Here is a 20,983-nt window from a genome sequence, read left to right as displayed (position 1 = left end):
AGTATTTGAACCCCAGTACTCAGAACTGTGAGGCCAACCCTTTATCTGATCCATCGTGCTGCCGCTTCAAACATAAAGATTTTTATTTTGCTCAAAATCAACAGCAAGTGGGACACAATCATGATGTGGAATGAAATATATTGGATATTTTATACTTTTTTTTTTTTTTTTAACAAACTGAAAAGTGGGGCGTGCAATATTGTTCGGGCCCCTTGCATTAATAGTTTTTAGCGCCACCTTTTGCTGTAATTACAGTTGCAAGTCACTTGGGGTATGTCTCTCACATCGAGAGACTGAAATTCTTGCCCATTCTTCCTTGCAAAACAGGTCGAGCTCAGTCAGGTTGGATAGAGAGCATTTGTGGACAGCAGTTTTCAGCTCTGCCCACAGATTCTCGATGGGATTCAGGTCTGGAATTTGACTTGGCCATTCTAACACCTGGATACGTTTATTTGTGAACCATTCCATTGTAGATTTGGCCGTATGTTTTGGATCAGTGTCCTGTTGGAAGATAAATCTCAATCCATGTCTCAGGTCTTTTGCAGACTCCAACAGGTTTTCTTCCAGAATGGTCCAGTATTTGGCTCCATTCATCTTATCAATTTTAACCATCTTCCCTGTCCCTGCTGAAGAAAAGCAGGCCCAAACCATGAGGCTGCCACCACCATGTTTGACAGCGGGGATGGTGTGTTCAGGGTGATGAGCAGTGTTGCTTTTACGCCATACATATCGTTTTGCGTAGTGGCCAAAATGTTCAATTTTGGTTTCATCTGACCAGAGCACCTTCTTCCACATGTTTGGTGTGTCTCCCAGGTGTCTTGTGGCAAAGTTTAAATGACACTTTTTTTTTTTTTTTTTTATGGATATCTTTGAGAAATGGCTTTCTTCTTGACACTCTTCCATAAAGGCCAGATTTGCGCAGTGTACGACTGATTGTTGTCCTATGGACAGACTCTCCCACCTCAGTTGTAGATCTCTGTAGTTCATCCAGAGTGATGATGGGCCTCTTGGCTGGATCTCTGATCAGTCTTCTCCTTGTTGGAGGTGCAAGTTTAGAGGGACGGCCTGGTCGATTTGCAGTGGTCTGATACTCCTTCCATTTCAATATGATTGCTTGCACAGTCCTCCTTGAGATGTTTAAAGCTTGGGAAATCTTTTTGTATCGAAATCCAGCTTTAAACTTCTCCACAACAGCATCTCGGACCTGCCTGGTGTGTTCCTTGGTCTTCATGATGCTCTCTGCACTTTAAATAGAACCATGAGACTATCACAGAGAAGGCGCATTTATACGGAGACTTGATTACACACGTGGATTCTATTTATCATCATCTCTCAACATTGGATCATTGAGAGATCCTCAATGAACTTCTGGAGTGAGTTTGTTGCACTGAAAGTAAAGGGGCCGAATAATATTGCACACACCACTTTTCAGGTTTTTATTTGTTAAAGTATAAAATATTCATTTTCATTCCACTTAACGATTGTGTTCCACTTGTAGATTCTTGACCCAAAAAAAAAATAAAAATCTTTGAAATCTGAAATGTTGAGCAAAAGGTTGAAAAGTTCAAGTCCAGATTTTACACTGGGTTAGGACATTGTGACAAGAAAGGAAAAATCTGCTAACCACCAAACGAACTAATGATTTAATAAAATAATGAGCCCCTTCGGATTTAAGATTTCTTGCTTTTTGCATCTTGCCTAAATTTTTTCGTTTTATTTTTACCCGTTCACGGCAGGGGTCCACCCCGTCCCAGACCGGTGCGGGACGGTGAGGAGGACAAGGAGAATCAAGGAGGCGAAGGGGGTACCAACCAGCAGCCTCGCCAGCGACGCTTCCGCCGCAATGTAAACTACCGCCGCCGACCGCGTCCACCCACTGGCGGTAAACCCGGCCAGGACACCAAGGAGGCCAAGGCGGGAGGCGATGCCTCTGTAGAGAAAACGGCCGCTCCCGAGGCCCAGCAGGGTGGGGCTGAGTAGGGAAACAACCCGCCCACCGGCACCTACCATCTTTTACCATCGTCCGGGTGAGTGTATCTAAAATTGCATGTAGTTGTGCCATGACGACAATGAGCCGTGGACTAAATTCCAACTTTTCCCTCTGCAGTTTTTTTTTTTTTTTTTTTTGTCAACAAGAAACATCCAAGATCAGAGCAATAAAGATTTGACTTGATGACCGTCACAAGCTTGCACCATGGATTTGAACAGATTACCACCTATTGCCTGCAGGTTCTATGCAGATGTTTTTTTCCTTCTTTTTAGGTGACAGCTAGAACACATTTTGGGGAAACGACACGTTTTTCTAAATCTGTCCTGAGTTTTTACACCAAATGTTTTTAAGAAAAAAAAAAAAAAAGAAATTTGATATCTTGTCAGTTTGACATTTTTAAATGACTTTTTATCTATTCAAACATTTTAACAAAATGCAAGCTCAAATAAAAGTCCAAAAACCAGGGACAATGGAGTGATTTTTATTTAATGGATGTAGCCATGTAAAAGCTAGTTTAAGGCTTCACAAAACTACAAATGTAGATGGAAGGATGAGCTTTTTCATTTAAGGCAAACACGGTGATACCCATTTCGTAATATACATCACAAATATTTAGCTAGATCAGGCCTGAGCAAACTATTGCTGGTGGTCTGTTTAATTTAAAATTTGAAGATTAAACTTCCCCCATGATAATGGAACTATTTTGGGGCAGGGGAGAGACTTCCATTATCATTTAACCAATTAAAACTGGTTGTGCAATTTTATTTTAGCCAAGCTGTAATTGTGAAATGTAAGACTTAAATAAGCAGTGTTGGGAAAAAATGGCTAAATTAATGCACCATAATTCACAACCCTTGATTAATGTAAACGTGGTGAACAATGCACCAGAAGGGGGGGTCAGACTGTGGCCGCCCAGGACATAATTTGCCCCTCCCTGAGCTAGATCTTAGAGCTATACACCTCGTAAAGATGTTAAGATTCAAGTTCCTCTGTAAGTGAATTGTTTATACATTGTCAAATACACTTCAATATTTGCAATGTTTCTCACATACACAAAAAAGCCTTTAAATAAAGACCACATGCTTCAATTTTATCCCAGAAGGTAACTACGGTGGCCAAAATAGGAAATCTGTAATGACAATGAGAAAGGGCTGGTTTGAGAGGAAGCCCTCATCAGGAAAGATGTTTATTATATGGAAATGCTGTAAAATACGTGGTCACAGAATGGGGAAAAACGTCTTTCAAGGCACCACTACACAGCTACCCCCCCCCCCCTTAAATTTTTAACACCCCTTTGTTTAAATATTTTGTAGTTTTCAATTTCAAAAACTTACTTCATTAAGGGGGTTGTTGAATTTGGAGTTTAAAAAAAAATGACTTGGAATAAGGCTTGATATGGACAGTGCTGCAAAGGCACTGTACATCTTCAAGAATGTAATAATTACATTGGGCTGTACCTCCTATTTACCACTGACTATCATTTCTTTTGCGTGACGGTCCATCATTTCAAGGCACGCTTGGATGAGGTTGGTGTGAGATCTCTGACCTCACAAATGTTCTTGCTTTCTGGGGCGCTGCTATTCTCAAACGTTTGTCTCTCTGCGGAGGCGCTTGATTCGCTGCACGTTGTCCTCTATGGCCGTGGGGTCGGTGATCTCTGTGGCACAGCTGTCAGGAAACCAGCCCCTCTCACCGTCGCGCATCCGCTCTCCATAGCACCAGCCTGGTGGGAGGATGGGACTCTTCAGAAAAGGGGCCCATGTGGGGTTTTGACTATTGGGGAGGGGGGAAAAAAAAAAAAAAAGCCTCACCATCCTCGTTTCTCTGGACGATGACGAGCTCTGCTTGCTGCAGGCCCAGCTCATCGGGCTCTTTGGGCATGTAGGCTTTGGTGGCCTCGTACTGGGGCAGACCTAAAACACATTGCAGTCGTGCGCTACTTTTAGGTCAAACCGAAGCTGTTCCATGTTGGTACAATGATTCTTAAAGTGCAGTCTCTTTCTAGTATGTGAGAAAACTAGTACAGTTCACTACATTTGAATAGAATCTTTAAACTGTTAAACTTCCATGTGTAGTTTATTGAGATTGAATCCAAGTAGTTTAAAAAAAAAAAATCTCGAATTGCAGACTTACTGTTCAAACTGCATGATTTTAGTGGCTGACTGTATTAAATATTGTTAGCCTATTACTATAATCGCCCAAGTCATCTATTGCATTCCCTTAAATATTAACCTATTGGCTGTTTTTGTGCTTAGACAAGCATTGTTTAATGCAAAAGTATTGGTTTGGTGCCATTTTGGTGTCAAGAAAATATGCTGAAGTGATTTTTCACCATCTTTTGGCAACCTGGTGCTTAGGAACAATGCAGTGCTTTGTTGGCATTTGTAGGTACATGCGTTCTCAGTATTTACGGCAGGTCTTGGCATTGTTGCAGTCTAGTCAGGAATTCACCCAGTCTGTTTTTTGTGGTTTTGTCAAATAAATTTGCTGTGTTTGTGCTACCCTTCTATTAGACAGGCTTTTGTCACCATCTTGTGTCAGTTTTGTGCCAAGAACCTGTGTTGACGTCACATCTCAATTGAAATAAGCGTTCCACGTCAGCGAGGAGCTAAGTTTAGCTTTGGAGGAGAAGAAATTACCAGAGCATCATCCATCCCACACACGTGCCCATTTCTAAAGAGACTGGGCATAAAATGTGCAGCTCGATTATGAAAGGTCTGTTGAAGAAGTACTCATTGATCTGACCTAACTGTTCTCTGCGCAATCTCCCATGACATGTCGGTAGACACGTCGACATCAGAGCACATTGAACATGCGGTCACAGGGCTTTAATAAGGACACCAGACCTCATTCTTACCGTCTTTACAGGAGAAAAGCTCCGTCTCCTTGTGCTGGCTGAGAGCGACTATCCAGCGTGCCCGGTCCACCCTTGCCAATGATGCAGATTAAAAAAAAAAGTAAAAAAGGATAATTAAAAAGAAAACAATGCAGAGGTGGAAAATGTCTCACTGTACTGTCGAATTAAGTAACAAGACCATTTTGACTAAGGAGGTGAAAGTCCAGATACATCTTTTCAAATGCAGGAGTGAGTCAGAAATACACTTTTTTTTTTCTTTTTCCATTTCATACGTGACCGTTGCCCACAGCAGATTGGATTTTTAGACTTCTCACAGCCACTGATTGCCAAACCCAGAGCACTCTAATCAACCTGAATGAAACGTACACTTGCTGTGTTGTATTTTATTTTCAAATTGGTTAATATAAATATAACAGAATTAAAATCATTTGTTAAAAGTATTTTACTTTCAGTAATGTTCTTTATTTCCTGCATCTATGAATAACCTGGGGCGGCAGAGGGGAGCAGCTGTTAAAGCATTGGCCTCACAGTTCTGAGGTCCCGGGTTCAATCCTGGACCCGCCTATGAGGAGTGTGCATGTTCTCTCCCTGCCTGCGTGGGTTTCCTTCGGGCACTCCGGTTTCCAACAATAATTGTACATTCTTAATTGCCCCGAGGTGTGATTGTGAGTGCGGCTGTTTGTCTCTACGTGCCCTGCGATTGGCCGGCAACCAGTTCAGGGTGTACCCTGCGTCCTGCCAGTTGACAGCTTCGATAGGCTCCAGCACTCCCTGTGACCCTCGTGAGGATAAGCGGCAAAGAAAATGGATGGGTGGATGAATAACCTGGCCCATCCATCCAGTTTATAAATGAAACATTTTCCCCTCCCCTGCTTTAGACCAGTACAGGTAGTTCTCAAATTGGGTACAAGACCAACAAAATAATTTGCAATAAACTGTCACATCAGTTTTGTGCATATACCTACATAGGAGACACGATTCTCTTTCTTTTAACTTTGGGTCAGTTAAAAGCTCTGACATGACTTTGACCTCAAAATCTCATAGATCAAAGATCTGATGAATCTGACATTTTTGGAAGCTCTCACGTGGTCTTTTGTTATGTACAGGCAAAGCTGTACAGGCGAGCTAGGCAAAATATTGGCAGTTTGGGAGCACGTGCCTCAGGTCAAACATTTCTATCATTGCTTTTACAACATCGATGGGAATTGTGCCCATTTATGTTGCAATGTTCAGCACACAATGACTGATCGTATCTTGTCATATGCAAAATATTTTCGCTTATGTTGTCTGTTTTTCAGGGAGAATTACATGCACTTTTTCAAAGTGGTCACTAGAGGAAGTTGAACGCTAAAAGTCTGAGAACAACACACAACATTCATCAGTCTTCCATTCCGCTTATCCTCACTAGTGCTGTGGGTCTCCTGAAACCAATCGCAGCTATCTATAGGCAAAAGGCAGCGTACATCCGGAACTTTTTGTCAGACAATCTCAGAGCACACGGAAACAAACAAACCATTTGCACTGGCATAACGTCTACATGCAATTTAGAGTCTCCAATTAACGGATGTTTTTGGGATGTGGGAGAAAACCCACACATCCACAGGGAGAACATGCAAACTCCACACAGGCAAGGCCGGGATTTGAACCTCGGTCCTCAGAGCTGTGATCTAAATGTGTGCGAACCAGTTTCTCCGCCGTGCCGGCCTTTCAACAACACTGTGGGGCAAACGTACCTGGACTCCGCCACTAGGGTGGTGTGCTCCTGTCGGCCCTCACTGTTCTTGCTCATGAGCAGCTTGAAGGACAGAGTTTGGCTGGAGCTGCTCTTGGCGGGTGGTGACGCCTGACCGTCTGTTTCATTGCTGACCTCCACCTCCACATTCTCCAGGGTGGCGTAGTCCATCACCACAAAGGAGTCCTCGCTGACGGAATAAACAACAAACGCATTTGAATACAGCTCACCTGAGTCCTTACATACTCTGCTGTACTATGCAGTGTTATACTATTGGAACAAATCAAGGCAAATTCACCTACAAGAGATGGTTTTATGCTCTATTGTTTCTCCTTGTTTAAACAGCGCAACACTGTTGGCAAACCCGGCACAAAAACAGGAGAAAGGCAGCAGTGAATATAAATAAGTATTCTCCACACCCAAGGTCAAATGCCAGCTTTTTGTGATTTAAAAAAAAAAAAAAAAAAAAATCCACCATTAATGCAAGCTAGAATTTGTACAACACAATGGATTTATTTTTGTAACCTTTTAAAAAGGAGAGCTAAACACAAATGAATTGGAGATTGACGGGCTTGATGTTTTAACTTGCTACCCTCTTGGCCACGTCCCCATTTCCAAAAATACGGTAATTATTTTCTTAACTGCTCTTTTTCCAGGTTAAATAAAGCGTAGATAAAATAAAAATAAATGTGGTGTCACAAGGATGCACTCCCTCTTAAAACTAGCATGTTTCTGTGTTCAGAAGGAACAGAAAACATTCAAATTCATGTTTGTTGGAAGTCCACACACACGTGACACCATTTGAATTTTTCAATGAAAAAAAAAAAAACCATTTACTTTAGCAACTAAAACGAAGCCGTTTGGTGATCAGACACATTGATGGTGTGTGTGTGAAAGAGAGAACAAGATACATGTTTTAAAATGACTTGTGACCATAAACTTGTGCTAATGTTGTCATATGCGCGGCCAAACCAGCAGCGACAAGATGCTTTCTCCAGTTAGAAGTGGCCTGAAATACCCACAGTTGCACAATGACTGAACTTATTGTTGTCCGCCACGTAAACAGGAGTCTAAATTAAAGTAGCAAGCAGAATGTAGATTATTGTAACAAACTCAAAGTACCATTTCTTCTTAACATAAACAGTGGAGTAAAAATAAAAAGTACGCTTCATTGAAACTACCCCGACAACTACAATTTATCAAGCGTTACTTGGGTAAATGTAAGCACATTCCTACCCACCCCTGGTTTCACATTCCTTCGCTCCCTTCCGATGGCGTTGACCACCAACAGTGTGTACTGGGTCACAACTATTAAAAAAGGACTCTCCAGTGTCTGAGCATCCATTGTTTAATTTCTCCTCAAGTGAAACAGAAAGCTGCCCTCCCTCAAAGGCTGACCAGCTAAATGCAAAGCTGAAGAAAGTCCAACATGCGTAGACTACGTCCATGTTGTTCAGTGTCATCTGTTCTCTGCCAGTCAGCTGCTAAACCTTCTCATAGTCATCAGTACTTGACATTTATGTGTCCACTTAAAAAAAATGTGTGTGTGTGTGTGTATATACCGCCATTTCCAGCCTATAAGCCGCGACTTTTTTCACACGCTTTCAACGCAGCGGCTTATGTGGTGATGCTGCTAATTTGTGCATTTTTTTCTAACAGTCGCAAGGGGGCACTCGAGCTGAAAAACGTAAGAGTGAGACCGGTGGAATATATGTGCCAAGGAAGTGACTTTTACCAGTATGTTTTTTTTTTTTTTTTTTTTTTTTTTTTTTCAAACCGGTGTGACGGTCTGAGTTCTCCTAGAGCTGCAAAGTCTCTTTGTGAGTAATGTGCATGAGAGTATGTTTTGGAAACTTCTGGCCATTCTGAAACATCCCCATCCATGTTTCAACATGTGCCATTCGACAACTTGTCGCCGAGTGTTCATGTTCACTATGGACGTCTCAGGAAGACGAACACAGCGAACGTACACGTGTGTATTAAATATGTGTATTAATACGTATGCATATTAAAACTTTGAAAACTGTTTCTGTGTACTGTCTTTCTTTGTAAATATCTGGTGTTTCAATGTGGGCATTTGCAGCTTTTACACAGGTGCGGCTTATGTATGGACCAAATGGTATTTCCTTGACAAATCTACTGGGTGAGGCTTATGATCAGGTACGCTCCGTAGGCCGGGAATTGCGGTATATATGTTGTATCCTGTTCTGAAGGCAACTGACCTCTTCCTCTTGGTGACAATGAGTACATCATTGAAGAGAAACAGGTAGTTGCTCCTGTTACTGAATGCTCTCCAGATGCTGAGCTCTTCGGCACAGACGGCCAGCTCGCCACGTTTCTTCAGCCAGCGTGACGACGACACCAGTGGAAACGGCTGTGGGGACACAAGTGAAGCAAATTGGATCATTTACCTCCAAATGGGAAGTTACACGTTCACTTGTTGATAGGAAGAGTCTGTAGAGGTGGGTAGGAACACACTTCATTTACTGAAGTAATATTTGGGATACATTGTACATTTATCTTTATTTACTTTTATTGTTTTTGTTAAGAAACAATGCTTTCATGTACCAATAACTGCGTGCCCAATTGATTTGTTCTTTTACTTCCACATCAGATCCCATTACTCCAATCCAGTGTGACTACCACAGTGATGTTTACCACTCAAACGACAAGAAAGTCACGTGTGCTCACACAAAGTCCTTTGTTGGCCTTCATGAGCCAATCAAAGTAAGTCTCGACACCCGCACGTAACTCCTGTGTACATTACAGACCATGACAAAAATGTTAATTTTTAAATTCAGCGTATTTTAGTCACTGCCCAAACTGGGATTTTCACTTGAGAAAAGACTGCACTAAGTTGCAGATGTGTTTTCTACTGTTTTGGCTTCGCATTTGCCAACATTAGCACTATTTTACAGTAACAAGTGTCCGTAAAACATGCAAATTGCTCTCTGCCTTTCTCTCGCAATTTATCATTACATTTTGGCAGGAAACAGCTTCTTCATTTAGTCATTTAAATGGTTAAAGTAAATAATATTTCCGTTAGGCCCCATGCACGTTTTTTCTCCACTTCAAAATTGAATTGGTGGCAAGTGTGTGTGGACTCCCACTGAAAATGCGTTTGAATGTGATCTGCTCTTTCTGAACACACCCATATGCCGGTTCCAAGATGGAGTGTATCCTTGTGCAACCGATTTGAGCTTTATTTATTTGATTTAAAATGTATTTAAACAGCTAAAAAAAAAACCAAAAACACAAAAAACAGTTCAAATAGAACCTCTCCTTTGCAACCGTGAACTGGCCAAGACGGTAACATGAATGAATAGTGGAAAAGGTTTTAAAAAGGGTTTATCTCAGGCAAAACTTATTTACAACTCAAAAACCTGGCATTTGAAAAGTGCTTTTTATACCTTTTATATCCTCAGCAACCTGACTCTTGTTTTTGTATTCTGCCTGGCTACAGTTTTATTCTGTTTAACACGTGAAAAAATAGTATAAAAGACTGGACAGACATTATTCATTGACAGGCCAGTGCATTGAACTTTTCTTCACATAGTTTGTCATAACAAGAATTTTTATTGATGAAAAATTTTAAATACCGTTTTATATCATGTTCTACTAATATCAGTTGAAATTGGAAATCAACATTTCTGAGTTTTAAATGTGTTTTTTCTTTTTTGGTTATGCATTTGTTTATTTTATTTTGAATTCACAGTTATGTTATATTAATCCAGAAAGTTATTTTAAGGTCTTGAAATTCCATCCCTAATCACACTCGCAACTTTGTCTGTGGGGATGGCTGACCGCACCCGTGCATTTTTCCAAATGTGAGTGACTGCTTCTCTGCACACCTCTGTCAAAAGGCCCTCAAAAAATGCCAACTCAGCAGTCTGGATGACAAACTAGAAAATCTATTCTAAAATGTACATATCTTCATCATACATTCATTATGACACAATGGCAATATCAACCATTATTTGCATTATCAGTAAATAAATGTTGAGGGCTTTAATTCTGATAGATTTTTCAGATTCGCAGAGAACTCATGAGCATAATGCCAAAGGATCTTGTTGAGCCTGACATATTTGAGCTAGACAGAGAGGCAAGAACTGAAACTCCAAAGCAATAAAACGTGTTTTACCTTGATTTTACCAAACTCCATCTGTTTCTGGATGGTGTACATCTGTTCCGTCCTCTCCATCCGCCGTGCACCGTCATTGCAGCTGCCGACCAACTGTTGGATGGTGAAATGAGAAGGCAAACAATCTGGATGTGAGGCTGCACGGACGCGGAATCAGCACCAGGCCTTTTTTTACCTTGCTGATGGCGTGCAGCGCCCAGACCGCAGCAAAGTACTCGGCGGTCTTGTCAGGAGTCTTCTGGCAAATTGTCTATCAGGGGGGAAAGCCCACCGTTATTGAGGAAATAGACAGAAAAGCGATGGTCAAGCAATGATATGACATTGTCGGAAGATCATCCAATCAGATAGCATCCCTACAAGGCCACAAGCAGGAAATATTAGCAAATTGCTACTCCTTGCAATGTTTAGTGTCTCATGAAGGTAAAATAAATGCTTGAGGTCAAACTGACATCCAGCAGCAGTGGCAGTCTGGTAACACGTTGCATGGGAAGGATGAGAAACGAGATCATTGGGAGGCCTCCGCATTCGCTGCTCCCTTCAATTTGTTTCAATGTGTCCTTGAAGGCACCATTACCCCTCCTAAAAGACGGTCAAGAAACAAGCTCTTAGGTTGACATATGCATGAAGCTGTCGCCAGGAGGACACACCCACAGGAGCTTCTGCAACGTCCTCTGCTGGAAGGTCTCATTGGAGCAGTAGACGATGTACGGCTCAAAGTGGTGGGCGGCGTGGTTCTGGACAATGTCGCTAATGTCTCGGATGACTGGATTGTCAGAGTGACGCCGCTCAAGATCCTCAAAAAATCTAGAATGAAGAGAGACGGCCTGTTTAGAATGATGCTGACTCTCCCGCAGTCCAAAAACAATTACATCTCATAAGTTAAATTCAACATATGAACACAGCTGTCATTTCAAAGGAAAACTATTTTAAATTGGGGTACCAAACTCATTTTTGTAGCCGGCCATCTTGTTGATATGGTTTCCCCTCAAAGGGCCTTTTATCATATCAATGGTTCGTCGCCTTATTGTAGTATTACATGAACACAACAAATCAATAGATACCGAGGTTTGAAATCAACTGCTTAGACGGTCTGCCTCACAGTTCTGAGGACTGGGGTTCAAATCCCCGGCCCCACCTGTGTGGAGTTTGCATGTTCTTGCCGTGCCGGGCTGTATGGGTTTTCTACGGGCACTCGAGTTTCCTCCCATATTCCAAAAACATGCATGGTAAGTTAACCGAAAACTCTAAATTGATGTAGGTGTAAATGTGTGTGCAAATGGTTGTTTTGTTTATAACTGCATGTGCCCTGCGATTGGCTGGTAATCCATTTGGGTTGTACCCCGCCTCCTTCCCGAAGATAAATTGATTTATTTGACATATGTCTTTAAATCATCTTTCCCAATTGAAAATAATGGAAATTCCATTAGACTGTTCCAAAAATGTTTGTCACATATTTTTTAATATGAAAAATAGCCCTTTACGGCACGGTACTTAAAAAACACATACTGACAACCTAATCAAATATGATGCAAAGAATTGACCACTTTGTCGTCATTATGACTTCATTCCGCGGCTCCTTCTGCTGAGTGTGTTTTCGCCACTCGGTGGCAGTATAATACATACATGAAGGAGACGTAGGGGTGTGTGTGTGTGTGTGTGTGTGGGTGTGGTGGTGGTGGTGGTGGTGGGGGGGGGGGGTAGATAAAGAATAAAAGCCCATGAGTATTGTTATAGTGTCTGCCTATCCTGTCTGTCTGTTGATGCAGTGTTTGTGTTTCAAATATCCATTGCTGTTTATAACAGGGCGGAATGGTGGAGCAGCTGGAAAGCATTGGCCTCAGAGTTCTGAGGTCCCGGGTTTAATCCCAGACTCGCCTGTGTGGGTTTCCCCCGGGCACTCCGGTTTCCTCCCACATCCCAAAAACATGCAACATTAATTGGACACTCTAAATTGCGCCTAGGTGTGATTGTGAGTGCAGCTGTTTGTCTCGATGTGCCCTGCAATTGGCTGGCAACCAGTTCAGGATGCAATTTAGTAGCCCGCCTATGGCATTTTGTATTGTGCGTCAGCATGAATGCAGCATTTCTCAAATTTTCTTCCCAAATCAAAGTAAAAACAATCTGCTGTGTTATGCCTCCTATGTAACTTATAAACCAGGATAACAATGTATATTGTATTGCATTGCACTATGGTTGTTTCTTTTAAAAGAAGTCAATACTTCTTCTGTTAAAATGAGATGTATAATCCATCTTTGACCAAAGCATTGTGAGCGCATTCCTTATGAGCACAAAAACGGTCGATACATGACTTTTAGACACACCCCTTGCAGAAACAAAAAAAGTCAAGTGACACCATGGAGGCTAGGAAGCAGAGGGACCCGAGACATATTTACAAAAATGTGAATCATAATGTGCCCCTGTATCATGCTTCCTCTTGTATTCATAGACTCTTTTTTTCCTCGCTACAGTGTCAGTTGAGATGGTCTGTGAAAGCACCACATTATCATTTTAAAGCCCCAAAATACCACGCAGAGCGGTGAGGCAGCAAAACCTGTTTTGCAGGCGTGTTTTAACATGTTGCCAACATGGGGCCGACAAGATACTTAAACCATGCTATAGGGGTGGGGGAGTCTGACATTTTAAAGCACGTCTGAAACTGCACTGTGTAAAACAAATTGTGTGTATGGAATAAAAACACAAAAGAGGATGAGTGTACTTCCTACCGCTTGCTGACTTGGTGGATAACAGAGATGTTGGAGAAGAGGTGGTGATGCTCTGTGGCTGTCATGGTTTTCCTCAAAGCTTCACTCTCCTTAAAATGTCGCACCAGGATACCCAGGCTGTGCAGGTACGAATGTTCTGATGTGATTATTTCAAAGATGGCCTGTCAAAGTTGTCAAAAAGAGACCCAGTATCACTAAACAGCAGTTTCAACTGAACAAGTCAAACACACTGTAGGAAAATCAGATGGATGAGATTGAAATGCTGATTTCTTTGAGGGGTATTTATGGCGGTGAATATAAGACAAAAGCAAATATGAGCGTTTGGCCCAGTGGCAGAAGCAAAAGGTGTTGGCATGGCAACGAGGTCAAGTTGGAGCACTAAAGACCAACAAGGTTTCTTTCGGCATAAAAGTGGGAAGCACCCACGCAGCAGACAGGATGGCAGGGTGTGGCTTCCCTCAAGTACAAGAGTGCAAACAGGGTGGACCTTTGCTATTGACACAAAATAAAAGGAAAAGCAAAAAGGGAAAATCCGTTTTCTGCCTAGGTACATGTCAATATGTTGACATTATTATATCACTACACGATTGGTTAGATCTCGACATTACTTGAAATTCCAACATACATTTTACTTGGTGTAAATAACCCTGATCAGGTTTTCTTCGGTCTTGGATTTCAGTGGACCAAAATCAACTGAGCTGTTGAGCAATGTGTGGGCTGAGCAACTCGTTGATGAGAGGCCGATCATCAGCCACTGGGTTTGTCTCGATTCGAAATTATAATTGCCTGTTTCAGTCGCATACATCTGCGTTACCTAGTGTACTAAATCACATATCGGAAGATTGATTGCGGCAATATTATTATTATCCCAGAGATGATGATTGGAACTTCACAACATGCAAGAAGTAAGCTACATCAAAAATTATGAGCAAAAAAAAAAAAACAAAACAAAAAAAAAAGCAATGCAAAGGGCAACATGCAGGAAAGATTAACATATACCTTTAGAGCATCTTGGGGCTTTCAATAGCCATTAAAAAGAAATGTATTTGAATATATATTGGATGAAAAAAAAGTCTTCTTAAAAATGCTGACCACCTATATTTGGGTTTTGGCAATAAGGTTATATTTGCGTGGGATTAGGATAAATAAAACCATAATCAAAAGATGGAGTGCTTACCTCTTGTCTCTTTCTCTCTTGAGGCGAGATCATGCTCAGTATGCCGGTCTCCTTCACCTTCATAAAGCAGTAATACAAATTATGTGTGAATGCGATTATGTCTCCGTCATAGAAAGACCAAACACAACAGATTTAAAAAACCTACCCCTGAATCACATAGATTCCCCCCCCCCCCATTATAATCATTACGTTTGTGAGTTGGTGTGGGTTGAGGCTTACCTGTGGCAGCTGGCTCCAGGTGAGCTGAGCCGGCCTGTAGCTCTTCACCACGATGCTCTGGTCCTCCACCGGAGCTTCCACCACTACAAAGTCGTCCAGTAGCTCATCCTGGTTGGTAGAGTACAAACCCCGCTCTCGGATCTCCTGGTAGAGGCGCGGCGTTGCTGGGGAGAAAACCCACAAATTAAGCATTTCAGGACTCTCGGTTCTCGTAAGGTTTGCGCGTCAGCAATGTCACCATATTATTTAATGGCCAGATAGGGAGAGAACAGAGCGTTTCTGCAGATCAACTCTGCATGTAAAATACGACATTTGTGGTGCTACGCGAGAATACTGAATAAATGAGAACGACAGCTTTTTCTTCTTGTCAACACAGTGACGAGCGGCTGAGTAGCTGAGGCTGCAGCACATTGCAATTCAATAATCGGAGCTCAACAATGGCACATTCAGGACGCCGAGTGCATTCCGAAGGAAGCCCAAACCTGGTGAGAACTTGAAATCCACTTTAATTCTAGCGACTCACTAAATGTTCATTGAAGCAAATGTACAACATTTGTACCTTCTACTGTATCTATGACATCTGATCATTTGTAGCGTTTTGACCACTTTTAGGGATCTGGACATACCATCTTTGAATGATCCACGCTGGTTACGGTTCCTCTTTCTAAGCAGGGTTCGCTGGATGGATGACAACAGTTTATCAGTGAGAGAGATACAGTACATATTTTTTTCAGAACAGTTTCTCTGTTTATCTCATTTTTCAACATTTATTGATTTTAAGTACAGTCTGGTATAAACTAAATTAGGACTTCCTCAAAAGGGTCCCTGATGTGGAAGATTTGAAAATATTTATGGAACACACCATCACCTCCATGACTAATATTGAGCATGACTGAAGCTAGAGCCTAGTTTCCATTAAAGAGTACTGTAAAGTTCAAACGTGTTTCAATTTGTGTATCAAATAACTGATTGGGACCATACCATTCTTTGGCTTCGTAATGATACAACAAAGGCAGGAGCAGCACTGCAGTTTTTAAATTGATCGAGAAAATTGTGACTTCATGGGAAACACCGATGGGTGTCGTGTTGCTTTCTACGTAGCTGTCAACACAAGCCAAAGGAGGGATTCCTTACTGCTTGGTGGGAAATCTATCTTAAAAAGAGCATATGGAGAAGTGGGATTTTTATTGTTTGTACACAAATCTTTTGTTAGCTGCCTATTTCCAAAATTATATCACTCAACCAGCTGTTGAGGACTTCACTGAATTGTGGCGCAACAGAGCGGGTGAGATAATACCCACAAAAAGTTTCTCCACCAATGACTTGACAGCTGTGATGTGCTAAGATATGCTACTTTCAAGCGACAGGGTACAATGATTAAATATTATGTCCAGTCCAAGAGGTAAGCAAAGGTCCGCTGGATTTTGTTGTATGCACAGGCTGGCATGATCCAGATGTGCTAGCTTCTGAAATGCAGCACATACCTGACTCTTCAGTGAAGTTGTCACTATAATTTGGGGTGTATTTGTGATTAGTGAGGTCTTGGCTGTCTTGATCGAGGCTCGTGTGCACTTAGCACTCATTTTTTTTTGGGGGGGGGGGAAGGGTGTGGCTAATAAGGAGCTTTCCTAAAGCTGCAGCCCGAGTGATCATGAAGGCCGTACAAGCCCATCTACTTAGTTAGCAAGCTACATCCTGGCTCATAGAGGATGAAAAACAGTCGCTGATGCAACAGTGACCACATCAATCCATCTATTTTCTTCACAGCTTATCCTCATTAGGATGACGGGTGAGATGGTTACTATACAAGCTGACTTTAGACGAGAGGTGAGGTCAACCCTGGACTGGTTGTTAGCCAATTGCAGAGGACCATAATTACTCAAGCAGTTCAACTACCGTATTTTTCAGACTGTAAGTCACAGTTTTTTTTAGTTTGGCCGGGGGTGTGACATATTCTCCAGAGCGACTTATATCTGAAATTATTAACACATTAATACATCCGTCCATCCATTTTCCGAGTTGCTTATCAGTTATTTTCACACTGACAACCGTAAAACCGCACTGTCGGCCGGTGTATCTGTACCTGCTACTTCTGAAAATTCAGCTTTTCAACTTTAGCTGTAACTTAAAAAAAACTGAGAAGGACTGAACAAAAATTCCAGTGAAGAGAAAATCATATTCTGGAGATTATTTTAAATAACATAGTTAAGAATGGTACTCATAATTAATGCGACTTGTGGCGGTTCATACGTCGTTAGATTAAGCTTCATCGAGGAGTTGAGACTTTCGTCCTTTTATCGTGAACGTAATTCAATTTGATTTGCCATCATGATGGTCCAATGCTGAACGGTTCTTGCCAACAAAGGCATGTGTTTTATTTGTTTGATTATCTTGTTTTTATCCGAAGTTGACGAAATTTTATTGGGAACATCGAGGAAGAATGCTTTGGCATACTCTTCATCTGTGAATTTAGATACGCAACAGAGCCGTCTCTCTCCACAAAGGCTGTCCATTCTTCTTGAAAACTTCGGTACTCCTATTTCTTTCTTTGAGTGACCTTTGTCAAAAGCATTTCCATAATTACATAGTTGTTCCGACACGACGGCGTTCGACCTGAAGCCTGTGGACCACGGCAGCTCCACTAGGACAAACCTTCTGTCATTTGATTTGCCCGCACGACAGAAATCACATGTACAGTACGTCGTTATGAGGGCTCTGCGAGCCATATGGAATCACCAAAAGAGCCAGGTGTGGCTCGTGAGCCATAGGTTTCCGACCCCTGCTGTGGGAGCGTGGATGACGGATGGAGAGAACAGCTTCCGGGTGAATCCGCCATATACCTTTCCTGGAAGTCAATGGATGGCTTGACAAAGTATGGGCTTCCGTGACAACCAAAAGCATTCTGGCAGGATTCAGAAAGCCTGGAATAAGCTAGTTGTAACTGCAACTGACGTTGAGTCTGACGTAAGCGACGTAGAAGAGGAAGCGGCGCGTCGTCTACCTCTGGAGTTGGCGGAGTTGTTTAGAAGTGACACAGAGGATGAAGATTTCATTGGATTTTAGTTACTGGGTATTTGGATTGACACAAATGGTTTTGGTAAACTTCTTAGTATGTTATTTATGCTATAGTTTTCGGAATAACTCTTAATATAGTGTTATGTTAACATACCAGGCACGTGCTCAATTGTGTCACGTAACATTGAGCCCGTTCTTGCCTCCATTCTATTTTTATTTTAAATTGTTCATCATTTAAATTTTAAATGACATGTCTGTTCTTGCCGGCACGGTGGAGCAGCTGGTAAAGCTTTGGCCTCACAGTTCTGAGGTTTCAATCCCGGACCTGCCTGTGTGGCGTTTGCATGTTCTCCCCATGCCTGCGTGGGTTTCCTCCGGGCACTCCGGTTTCCTCCCACATTCCAAAAAAATGCAACATTAATTGGACACTCTAAATTGCCCCTGGGTGTGATTGTGAGTGCGGCTGTTTGTCTCAATGTGCCCTGCGATTGGCTGGCAACCAATTCAGGGTGTACCCCGCCTCCTGCCTGTTGACAGCTGGGATAGGCTCCAGCACTCCCTGCGACCCTCATGAGTATAAGCGGTGAAGAAAATGGATGGATGGATGGATGTTCTTGGTGTTGGATTTTATCAAATAAATTTCCCCCGAAAATGTGACTTATACTCAAGTGCGACTTATATATGTTTTTTTTTCTTTTTCATGCATTTTATGGCTGGTGCGACTTGTACTCCGGAGCGACATAAAGTCTGGAAAATACGGTAAATGAGTGTTTCTCCCCACCCAAATTGAAAGCCATCTTCCTTGGCTCACAACAATTTTGCGGAGACTGGTTTTGTATTTCTGCATAATCTTGTGAGTCTTTCTATTGACTGTCTGTATTATTTACCTTAATACAAAAAAAAGTTAGAGTAGTGGTAGGGATCAGCAGTTTTTGGTACTGTGTGACTTGTGACATGCAAGCCCGCCTTCATTTACATTAAGCAGGAAGAAATGTGTAAAAGCAACCTCTACCTTTCTCCCAGGACTGCGGGCTGCACCGGGACTGGATGCTCTGCCTTCTTTAACAGGTTTTAGTGTCTTTGGAGCCCCTTTTCCCCTCGCCATTGCCTCGATGTCCAGGCTGGTCACTGCCGCTCTGTATGACTTGTTCCTGCGGTTTCTCCTCAAAGCGAAGCCATCTCCATCACTGTCATAGTCCTCCCAGCTCACATCAGGCCCCTGAGCTGAGTGTCGGAGGCGGGATCCGTTACTGGTATTCTCTAGTCCCACAGGGAACGTCACCACAGTGGTGTGGTGGCGGTTTTTGGGCCGGCTTGTCACGGCTAGGTTTTTGGGGATGATCTGCTGAGTGCCAAGCTTCAGTGCCACTGCACTCTGGGTGCTCAAAATCACCTGATGGGGCACCATGAGCCCGTCAGCTTCATCCTCTTGGGTTTTGTGAACCTCAGACCGGACAGTGGGGGAGCTTTGTAACTGGTAGCATTCATCTCCCGGTTCAGATATATGGAGTTCTGTGGAAAAGTGGCTCTCCAGAATTAGAGGGACCTGGTCACCCGCACGGCTGTCCGGCGGGTTGTGAGACATGGCGTATTGCCGCTGTCACCTTGGCCCAGTGCAGTGACCTCCTCCGCACCTACAACATTGGAGACTCTGTGGAAGGGTAGGGGGAAAAAAAACAAAGCATATTTAACATCAGCACAAAGTGCTAAGATTAACTGAAAACAAGGACCAGGAAGCACTGGAGCATCATGACCAGTACAACAACAGATTTTTTTTTTTTTTTGCCTCAATTTTTTCCAAATGGTGTCAGTTAGTCAAATAATGCCCGTGCACAAGTGTGCACACTCTCTTAAATTAGAACGGTAAAATCCCATTTAAACTTGTACTAAATGTGAGTCAACATTCCAGACACCTGGCACCATATAGAGTACAATAGAAATTAGGTGCTAACCCTTACTGATTTTTAAAATTTCGTGAACCCACTCCAGCTGAAGAAAAACAGTCTCAAAGCATTACGCTGTCAACACCATGCTTTACTGTAAGTATAGAGTTCTTTGGTGATGAGTAAACATACCTTTGGAATTATGACAACAAAGTTCAAGTTCCATTTCATCAGCCAAGAGCAGATTTCCGTTATTTAGAGATTTTGCTCACATTAACAATGGCAAATGTTTTGAAAGGATTATCTTGGTGATATTTCTTTCTTGTCACAAAACCTCACATTTGAGGGGATGTTGACATTTTACAGTATATGCACAGCTTATGCTCAAAATGACCATTTTACTAATAGAAAACATGATACAGTTTTATATGAACTGTACAGTATTCTCTTGAAGAACACCAAAATAAATCACAAAAGCAAGGAAATTAATAGTTTTGTCCAAGTTACAGGATATACTAGTTGCATATGGCTGTTTATGTACTTTATCTTTGCTTTGACTGACCATTACTCATGTACTTCATTTTAATTTCATGTGTTAAAAGATACTCTAATGAGTTGGATTACAGAAAATAACATCAAATTGGTAATATTTTAATGTCATTTAAGAAAACACAAAACATATATATATATATATATATATATATATATATATATAAAATAATACAATGAGAGAAACTTTAAATGCTGCTACTTCGAATTCACGCTTCAAGGAGTAACGTTAACATTTAAAGCTATCTTATATCCATGCAAAACAATAACAATTCCAACATTTGGATCAGTAATAGGTTTCTGCGGCAAGGAAATTTCCATGAGTATGTTCATTGTTTTCCGCCCCGCCGTCGCGGAATCAATTTTTCAGAGAGGATTAGGATCGAAGGGGGGAAAAACATGTCTGCTTCACGATCTCATTGTTTGTTTATGGCGACGTGACAAGCTACAAGGCAAGCAAGTAAAGCTCCAACACGCTACAGCTGTCTTACCTGAGCGAGGTAAACTTTCAAAACTCCTTACTCTCCGCAAAAAAAAAAAGAAGAAAGGGGGAAAAAAAGAAAAAGAAAAGCGTGAACTCAATTATGTCCGCTGTTAGTTGAGGGATTCATGTCACATATTCGTGCTTCATAAACTGCCACTTCCTGCTTTGGTGGCTTCCCCGATGACGTCATCGACGCAGGTGAGGTGCAGCCAA

General features: G+C 41.9%; 2 protein-coding genes across 2 annotated transcripts in view; one reads left to right on the top strand and one right to left on the bottom strand.

The window, feature by feature from the left end:
• Positions 1-2,453, top strand: part of ybx1 (Y box binding protein 1) — a 10,159-nt gene extending 7,706 nt beyond the window's left edge. The window contains exon 7 of the mRNA XM_061835403.1: positions 1,737-2,453. Coding sequence (XP_061691387.1) covers positions 1,737-1,980 — 244 coding nt within the window. The 3' untranslated portion in view covers positions 1,981-2,453. The remainder of the gene's footprint in view (positions 1-1,736) is intronic.
• On the bottom strand, positions 2,342-20,983 carry arhgef16 (Rho guanine nucleotide exchange factor (GEF) 16). Its single transcript, XM_061835389.1, has 15 exons — positions 20,778-20,983; positions 18,867-19,505; positions 15,466-15,517; positions 14,840-15,003; positions 14,621-14,677; positions 13,444-13,604; positions 11,372-11,524; positions 11,170-11,299; positions 10,896-10,970; positions 10,721-10,813; positions 8,802-8,953; positions 6,581-6,769; positions 4,848-4,918; positions 3,802-3,903; positions 2,342-3,713 (listed from the first exon to the last, which is right to left on the bottom strand). Exons 2-15 carry the CDS (start codon positions 19,437-19,439, stop codon positions 3,574-3,576), a joined length of 2,112 nt encoding a protein of 703 aa, XP_061691373.1. The 5' UTR covers positions 19,440-19,505; positions 20,778-20,983; the 3' UTR covers positions 2,342-3,573.

Source organism: Syngnathoides biaculeatus, chromosome 2, assembly GCF_019802595.1.
Source record: "Syngnathoides biaculeatus isolate LvHL_M chromosome 2, ASM1980259v1, whole genome shotgun sequence".
Classification (NCBI taxonomy): domain Eukaryota; kingdom Metazoa; phylum Chordata; class Actinopteri; order Syngnathiformes; family Syngnathidae; genus Syngnathoides; species Syngnathoides biaculeatus.
The sequence above is the reverse complement of the archived record's forward strand: the minus strand, read 5'-3'. Positions and strand labels throughout refer to the sequence as shown.

Coding starts and splice junctions, on each gene's coding strand:
- arhgef16 (XM_061835389.1), bottom strand. CDS start 19,439: ATGTCTCACAACCCGCCGGACAGCCGTGCGGGTGACCAGGTCCCTCTA. Junction 15,004..15,465: donor GCGTGGATCATTCAAAGATG/GTATGTCCAGAT, acceptor TTTTCTCCCCAG/CAACGCCGCGCCTCTACCAG. Junction 6,770..8,801: donor ATTGTCACCAAGAGGAAGAG/GTCAGTTGCCTT, acceptor TTATTCCGTCAG/CGAGGACTCCTTTGTGGTGA.